General features: G+C 36.4%; 1 protein-coding gene across 3 annotated transcripts in view; it reads right to left on the bottom strand.

Moving 5' to 3' along the window:
* Window positions 1-378: 378 nt before the first annotated feature.
* Window positions 379-8,855, bottom strand: part of BIRC2 (baculoviral IAP repeat containing 2) — a 38,321-nt gene continuing 29,844 nt past the window's right edge. For all 3 annotated transcript variants that reach the window (XM_011984392.1, XM_011984394.1, XM_011984393.1), the window contains exons 6-9: window positions 4,401-4,643; window positions 1,328-1,582; window positions 1,178-1,219; window positions 379-1,080 (exon numbers count right to left, since the gene is read on the bottom strand). In XM_011984392.1, the coding sequence (XP_011839782.1) occupies window positions 887-1,080; window positions 1,178-1,219; window positions 1,328-1,582; window positions 4,401-4,643 (734 nt within the window). In that variant the 3' untranslated portion in view covers window positions 379-886. The remainder of the gene's footprint in view (window positions 1,081-1,177; window positions 1,220-1,327; window positions 1,583-4,400; window positions 4,644-8,855) is intronic.

Genomic DNA, 8,855 nt, shown 5'->3' with positions numbered 1-8,855 from the left:
GTGAGATCTAAGAAAGGTCAAATATGGCTGGACCAAGAAAGGAGGTACTAACCATTCATTGCCTGTATGCCGCCACCTCACCTCATCAACACCTATGCAACAAAGCAATTACACGATTGTCTGAAAATAATGCCTATTTATCTAATTTAAGAGTTTTTTGAAATTAACGTTGGATTCATTTTTCATCCAACATTGTATCTATAACATACAAAGCAACAAGAGACTGTCATCTAAAGAAATTTCACAGATAACATTATTTTTAAAACAATAATTTCTCATGAATGCAATTTTTTACTTAATAGCTGGCATTTGAGTACAATGAAGACACATGAAAATTACTTTTTAAATCAGGACAGAAAAAATATTCTGGTAACATAATCTTTTTAAAGCACTTTATTGAGATGTTTCTCACAAACTAGGGGGAGAAATAAGAGAAAATAATAAGGATATTTTAAAACACAAGTGAAAAGCACCAAAGACAATTCGGCACCATTAACTCTGATGAACTCCAGAGTTTCTGGTTTCCAGTTCTTTTAATCTACACTGTAATTTAGTATTCAAAGCTTTCTGAAAGAATACCAAATCCAGTAACTCCTGAAATGATAACATAACAAGCAGTGACACTACTCCCTTAGTTCCTCTTAGGTCTACACATACATACCAATATAGTTCACCAAACATAAATCTTCCCTTGTAAATAAACAGATTAAGATTAAATATATGATACCATCTTTTCAGAAACAAGATTATTAGTACCAAAGCAGACTAGAACATGAATGTCACTAATTGAAAAACTAATAATTCCCTTTTTACTTCAGATGGCTTCAAGTGTTCAACAATATTTTAAAGACTTTTTTATACATGTTAAAATATAGCCTATTTTTCTTTAAGACAGAAATGTACGAACAGTACCCTTGATTATACCCCTGCAAATAGGGCATTTTCTTAGAGAAGGGGCACATTCCTGGCATACTACCAGATGACCACAAGGAATAAATACAATAGAAACTTCTTTGTCCATACACACTTTACAAGTTCGTTCTTCTTGCAACCTCCTCAATTGTTCTTCCAGTGACAGACCTAATAACAAGAAATTACTTTAGTAAAACTGCTTCCACTTCACTCCCCATTAAAAAAAAGAGTAATAATTCATGTTGGTTTTAAATCTTTGTTTTACCTGAAACATCTTCTGTTGGAATATACTTCATATTCTTATCCACTGAGGAAAGAAAACATATAAAAAGCATCACTCTACTAAATACAAAACTGAGCCACCGCGTCTAGCCAGTCCTAAGAATTTCTAAAATAATTTTCTCAACAAACTCACCAAATAAGTTCTTATACAATGTAGAGTCAATTTCTTTTAGACAGTTTTTGAAGATGTTGGCTGCAGCATTTCCTTTAACCAAAACGGTATCAATCAGTTCTCTCGCTTGTAAAGGTATCTGTGTTTTTTGTTTAATAATATCATGTTCCTGTTTATTAATTACATTGGCCTTTAAAAGATTATCCAAAATAGGAAGCACACACGTCAACTGTTGAAAGAGAGCCATTCTATTCTTCCGAATTAATGACAAATCATCTTCATTAAAAAAAGAAAAAGAAATCCATTAGAATTTAAACTCCTTTAACTATACTCATATAGTCCCTAATAACCAACCCTACAAACCATTTAGGCACTAAAGTTCAAAAAAGAACAAAGTAACTTGTTTGCATTTGAAAGTTTGTTGTTTGGTAAACTTCCAGAGGAAGTCTCTGGTTCTGTAATTTTTAAGTCTACATGTTTACATGTCCTAGAACTCCGCTTTTATTTTGTTGCAAGTAAGAGATTTTTAGAAGACAGTAATAATTTCCCCCACCCTATATAATAATAGAGTTATATTTCCATTATATCACTTTACTTTTGTAAGCACTTTCATAGTAATTTGTCTCATTTGATACAGTGATCCTGTCAATTAAACAAGGGAAGTATCACTGGCTCTCATTTTCACATAGGGAGAAAAAAGACTCAGAAAAGAATGAGTGGCCTGTCCAAGATCACAGAAAGAATAAGCTGCAGAACCAGGTATCCTAGACGACTGTTCTTTTCGGCACCCCATATTTAAGACGCGGTATTGTAGTATTGTAAGGTTTGAGCTGTGAAGTCAAAACAGACCTACATTCCAGTGTTGGCTAGGCTCACTCACTAGCTATGCGTCCTCATCCTTCCCCATACACCTCAGTTTCCTCATCTGTAAAATATACATAATGGTACCTTCCTCAGAGTTGTGAGGATTGAATAATACATGTAAAGCATCTGGCACAATATGTGGTACACAGTTAACTACCATTATTATTTTATAAATATCTATGTTTACAGCAATTTTAAGAACCACTACGTAAGAATGAGGCCTGACCTTTTTATTAAAAGTCAACGTTTTTCCTTCAATATTGCATCCCATAAAACTCCAGTTAATTTATATTTATGGAATATGGTAGTTCCTTCTTTTGGTATCTGAATCATTAAAAAATTTGTCTATTTTCAGACTTTCAAAAAAATTTTAAAAGTACATCTCTACAAAGTACCAGTTTAATGAGAAATAAATTATAAAAACAGAAGTCTATCTTCTTTCCCCTTTTACATCTTTCTAGAAGTGAACTGCTCTAATACTCTCAAAACTATAAAATTCCATTCTGTGACCACAACTTTTTCTTCTACTGAAATAATTCCTCTCACTGCTAACAAATTTGTTCTTCACCTTTTCAAGATCTTCACGTCATTCCCAATTCTACCTGCACAAGGCTGTCTCCAGGCTTTGCTTCAAATCTCCTATTCCAATCTAGGTAGCAGTCAGGTGTTTCAATGAGGTTCTCTGTATTAGCACCCTTAACTCATCTTCCATATTCCTTACTTGGCCTTTCCCCTATTAACACTGCCAAATCTGTAATTCAATACTATTTTCCGACCCACACAAAGTATGAGAAAGTCATAAATCTAAGGTGACAGTAATTTCATATAACCTTAGCTGGATTTCATTACTACTTAACAATCCTTAAATTGACCTTTCTTAGGCCCTTTCTTTCACCAAGTCCCTCCCACTTACCAAGTCAATCTACCTAATGGTTAAAAATATATATATAAATAAAGAAATAAATTGATGTGCTAGGAGCTGTGTTAAAGTGTTTTATTTGCAATATCTCATTTAATTCCAACAGCAACCTTATGGGATTCATACTATTATTATCCCCATTTTACAGATGAGAAAACAGATGTCTGGTTGAATAAATAGCCAAGCTAGTAACTGATGGAGTTGGAATTTTTTTTTTTTTTTTTGAGACAGTCTTGCTCTGTCGCCCAGGCTGGAGTGCAGTGGCGCAATCTCGGCTCCCTGCAAGCTCCGCCTCCCGGGTTCACACCATTCTCCTGCCTCAGCCTCTCCAGTAGCTGGGACTACAGGCGCCCGCCACCTCGCCCGGCTAGTTTTTTGTATTTTTTAGTAGAGACGGGGTTTCACCATGTTAGCCAGGATGGTCTTGATCTCCTGACCTCGTGATCCGCCCGTCTCAGCCTCCCAAAGTGCTGGGATTACAGGCGTGAGCCACCGCGCCCGGCCAATAATGTACTCTTAAGTTATTTCCTACCTTTACTTACAAGCTTAAAAAGAAAGCATCTTCCAACCCAATACTCCATACATATGCAACCTTCGTCTCTCTGCTGGCCCTTTAACCCTGTCTTTTGCACACTAGTCTCGCCAGCTAGTGTATATACTCCTTGAGAGCAACCACCATGATTAGGCACAGTATTTGGCACTGGGGCTCATGCTCAATAAATATTTATTGAAGGAATAAATGATTACTCAAAATACTTGTTTTGAGGGGCCGAAACTTAACACTGTCTGGACGAATACAAAAATTAGTTTCCTTGGATTGGGCAGGTGGTTCTCATCAAGCCCCAGAATTTCACTGTAAGTTCTATTTTTTGTATGAGGATCATTTAGCAAGGATTAGGGAGTAAAATATCATATTAAAAATATGATTTGCAGAAACTTAAAAAAAAAAACAGGTTGAAAAAAGACCTGCATCCAACTTTAACATCTTGCTTTTTCAAAACAATTTAAATTTGTTATGTATGAGAAAGAAATGGAATACAGCTCAAGAAAGAGCTTATTATGCTAAAATTCTCTGATTGGCATAAATCAGGGAATCTCAGCCAAAAATAAATATGTAGAAAAAAGCTGCAGTCAGTGGTTCTCAACTAGAAGCAATTGAGAGGGGTAGAAAAGGAGGGATGGTTTCGAAATTACTGGAGGACTGCTACCAGTAGTTAGTGGATGTGAAACAAGCATGTTGTTCTGTAACATGTGAGACAGTCCTAAGAGTTCCATTGAGAAATAATGCAGGTGACTAACATTCCCAAATACCTGATGCCATTTCTTCAGCTTGTCTTTCCTTTTCCTCTTCTCTTTTTTCATCTTCAGCATTAAGAAGTGCTGATACAATATCATTAACTGTTTTGTAGTTCTCTCCAGTTGTCAGGATTTTACTTTGAACTGTTTGTTTTACCAGGTCTCTACTAAAGCCCATTTCCAAGGCAGATTTAACCACAGGTGTATTCATCATGACAGCATCTTCTGAAGAACTTTCTCCGGGTCCAAAATGAATAACTATTTGAAAAGACACATGCTAATATTAAATTCCACAAACATGAACCTATGGAAAAAAGTATCACAGCACAATCTTTATTCATCCTTTACTCTCATATTCTGGTAAAGGAGATAAGCTATATGCATCAATTACCTATAACTCCAATAAAAGTCTGAACTTCATAATGGTCAAATGAGAATACAATTAATATGCTATACTTTTCACAAAACCCACCTCTCTGGCTACATCCTAGACCTACTTAATGAAAGATTATCTAATGATAAGAATTAGGAATCTGTATCTTTTAAATATTTCCCCAAATGATTCTGATGTATAGTCATTTCTGGAAACCAAAATGCTACACAAACTTAGAAGTGAGAAATAATCTTCTCCAGCCAGGAAAGTGGGGGAAAATCACAAAGACTTCATGGAAAAGTGGCATTAGAGTTTGGACTTGAAGGATGGACAGGGTCTAGACAAGTGGATAGTTGAAGCAGAGAGAATAACAAACAAAAATGGGAAGTATAGCAAAATAGAAGATCAGTTCACCCAGAAGATGTAGTGAAAAAGTATGGCTTAAGAAGTAATTAAAGCAATACGATTTTAGGCAGTGACAGATGCTCTGAAGAAAAAAGTAGTGTAAGGTCATTAAAAGAAACCGGGAAGCAGGAAGACATTTTAGATAGGGTAGTCAGGGAAGCATTTTCTGCTAACAGTCAATGCTAGCCCATATGATACTTTTATGAAAAAATACAAAAAGACATAATTCTTCAAGATACTACTGCCATCTTCTGGGAAACTGTTATAATAAACATATAAATATACAATGTCAACAATGTGCTCTCTTGTTCAAATATGCGTGGAATCCCTGTTTGGAGAAACGGCACCAGAACAAAGACTTAAATAACAAGGAATGAGCTCTATTTCACTTTTAAGTGCATCCCTTAAGGAAATACTTGATGTTCAAGGTAAGAGACACATGAGAGGATCGTTACAGCAATATTTACAGCAGGAAAAAAAAAATCCAGAAAATAACAAGTAGCTCTCAATAGGGAATGGATAAATAAAATACAATATATGCTGGACTACTGTGAAAAAATTTAAAAATACACAAATGAACTAAACTGGTATAAATCTAGCCCATGTTACTGAGCTCTGGGTGTTAGAAGTTAGAAACAGAACTGTATGTAAGCATCAGAGGGGAATTTGGCATTGCCTACAGCATTTAGTTCTTTTTCTTTCCCTTATGAAGAATGTATACATCTATCACATGTGCAATCATTAATACTCGGGGGGGAAGGAGTAAGCTATGGAAATATGTCAAAGAAGTCTTCTAAGCAAAGAGAATAGCAAGTGTAAAAGCCTTAAATTAAGGGAAAAGCTTGACATGATCAAGAAACAGAAAGAAAATGGCAGAAGGTAAAAGAGGACAATGCCCAGATGAGCAGAGCCTTCCTAAGAGTTTATATTTTATTCTAATTTTGGTAGACTATTCCAGGAGTGTTTTAAGCATGCAACTGATAAAACTTGACTTGTGTTTCAGAAGATGACTTCTTAATGTTGAAGATGAAAAAAGAGAAGAGGAAAAGGAAAGACAAGCTGAAGAAATGGCATCAGGTATTCAGGAATGTTAGTCACCTGCATTATTTCTCAATGGAACTCTTAGGACTGTCTCACATGTTACAGAACAACATGCTTGTTTCACATCCACTAACTACTGGTAGCAGTCCTCCAGTAATTTCGAAACCAACCCTCCTTTTCTACCCCTCTCAATTGCTTCTAGTTGAGAACCACTGACTGCAGCTTTTTTCTACATATTTATTTTTAGCTGAGATTCCCTGATTTATGCCAATCAGAGAATTTTAGCATAATAAGCTCTTTCTTGAGCTGTATTCCATTTCTTTCTCATACATAACAAATTTAAATTGTTTTGAAAAAGCAAGATGTTAAAGTTGGATGCAGGTCTTTTTTCAACCTGTTTTTTTTTTAAGTTTCTGCAAATCATATTTTTAATATGGTATCTTCTGTGGAGATGTACTTTAATGGGGTAAACTGGAATCAGGAAGACTTGTTAGGATGTTAGACACAGATGACGGTAGTTTGGATTAGGTTAATAGTGGTGGAGACAGTGAGATGTAGTCAGATTTGGCATATGTTATGAAGACAGAAATGAAAAGACTTTAATAGATTAAATATAAAAACTAAAGGAAGGAGAGGAATCAGGGATGATACCTATCTTGAGCCAACTTTTAATGCTAAGAAATCAGTACCATTAACTGAGATGGGGAAGATCAAAGAAGGAACAAATCTGATGAATGAAGAATGGGGGAGAAAATTTCTGGTTTGGTCCTATTAACTCTACGATGTCTGTTACAGCCAAGTAGAGATTTAAACAGTCAGCTGGACATTCCAGCTTGGGGCTCAGGAAATGGAGAAATAAATTTAAGCTGAGCTTTGAGGGGTACTCCATCATTTTAAAGTTTGAAAAAGGAGCAGCCAACAAAGGAAATTGTTCAGGATCAACCAGGGAAACAGAAAACCAAGGGTATGGGATCTGATTAGTCAAGCAAAAAACGTGTCTTAAGAAAGATGAGGCCAAGTGCAGTGGCTCATGCCTCTAATCCCAGCACTATGGGAGGCCGAGGCAGGCAGATTGCTTAAGTTCAAGAGTTTGAGACTAGCCTGGGCAACATGGTGAAACCCTGCATCTACAAAACAAACAAACACACACACACACACTCACACAGAGACACAATTAGCTGAACGTAGTGGTGCATGCCTGTAGTCCCAGCTACTCGGGAGGCTGAGGTGAATCACCTGAGCCAGGGAAGTTAAGGCTACAGTGAGCCATGATGGCACCACTACACTACAGCCTAGGTGACAAAGTGAGACCTTGTTTCAAAAACAGAAAAAAGAAAGACAAAGCACCCAATGATTACCAAATGCTGGTTAACAGGTCAAGTGGTGGATTTGCTAACATGGCAGTCCTTGGTTACCATGACACGAACAGTTCCAGGAGAACAAGTAAGAGAAAGAATGAAAGGTGAGAAAGTAAAACAGAGTAAGCATAGATAAATCTTCCTAGGTATTTTGTTGTAAAGGGAAGCAGAGTAATAAGATAATAGCTGAATGGGGACATTGGTTCATGGAAGTTTTCCTAGGATTAGCAAAAGTACATTATGTTTATATGCTAACATGAATGATTCAGGAGAGATGGAAAAATTGAAGACTCAAGAGAAAGGGTATGTCACTGCCAAAGTAACCTTCTTAAGTTGGCAGCAGGGGATGGAATACAGAGGACAAGTGGAAGTATTGGCCTTAGAAAAGGGAAAGGACAATTCATCTCTTATGAACGAACAGAAAGAAAAGTACAAGGATAAATTATGTAGCCTTGTGGTTTTGCTGGTGAGGCAATAAAGCAGCTCTCTTTTGGATTCTATTTTCTTAGGGACGCAAGGTTATAAACTGACAAGGTGGGAAGAGAGTGTTAGAAAATTATCAAGAAAGAAAACAAGAAACAGTCATTTTAAAGATTGACAAAGTGATTTTATTAGGAACTACGGTAGAACTTCAGGGGAGCCTACTTGAGAGCAGTGGTTAAAAATTTTAAGAACAGCCCACACTGCTATCTATCTTTTCTAGGTCCATTACACAAGAGATAGCTGTCATGTACCCAGGTACTCTCCTTCCTATTTTCCAGTCAAATACTACCAAATCCTTCATCCAATCCTCCTGAGCCATGGTTTCTAAGATTCATACATCTTGGTCACCTTTCTCTGGTCCAGTTAACAAATCTACCAGTATCTTTCTTGAAATGCTATGCCACAAACAGAATGGCCCTTGGTACATAAAACAGTGGATTATTACCTTAGCCATTTTAGACACCATAACATATGTATATTACATAAACTGGCAGATGTGGCTAACATTAAGCTCTAATCAAAAGCTATACTATTTCCTGCCCTTGCGTTGAAATACAACATACCTGACTTAAATACCTAACATCAAGTCCAATTCGTGAATCATATGTGAACCGCTTTTCCAAATCATGCTAGCTCACAGCAACCTTTTCTTTTCTGGGGGGCTTATTATTTGCACCGCTTATTTGGCATTGCTTCAAGCTATCTGTTGTTTTTCTTTTGCTTATGTCTCATTTCTCCAGTTGGAATGTCAGCACTAAAAGTGGTAAGTATAGCACTAGAACAAAAACTAGTGTGTATGCATATATATAT

This window comes from Mandrillus leucophaeus, unplaced genomic scaffold (genome assembly GCF_000951045.1).
Source record: "Mandrillus leucophaeus isolate KB7577 unplaced genomic scaffold, Mleu.le_1.0 Scaffold267, whole genome shotgun sequence".
In the NCBI taxonomy this organism is placed as follows: domain Eukaryota; kingdom Metazoa; phylum Chordata; class Mammalia; order Primates; family Cercopithecidae; genus Mandrillus; species Mandrillus leucophaeus.
Note: the sequence above shows the minus strand (reverse complement) of the source record. Positions and strands in the feature narration are given on the sequence as shown.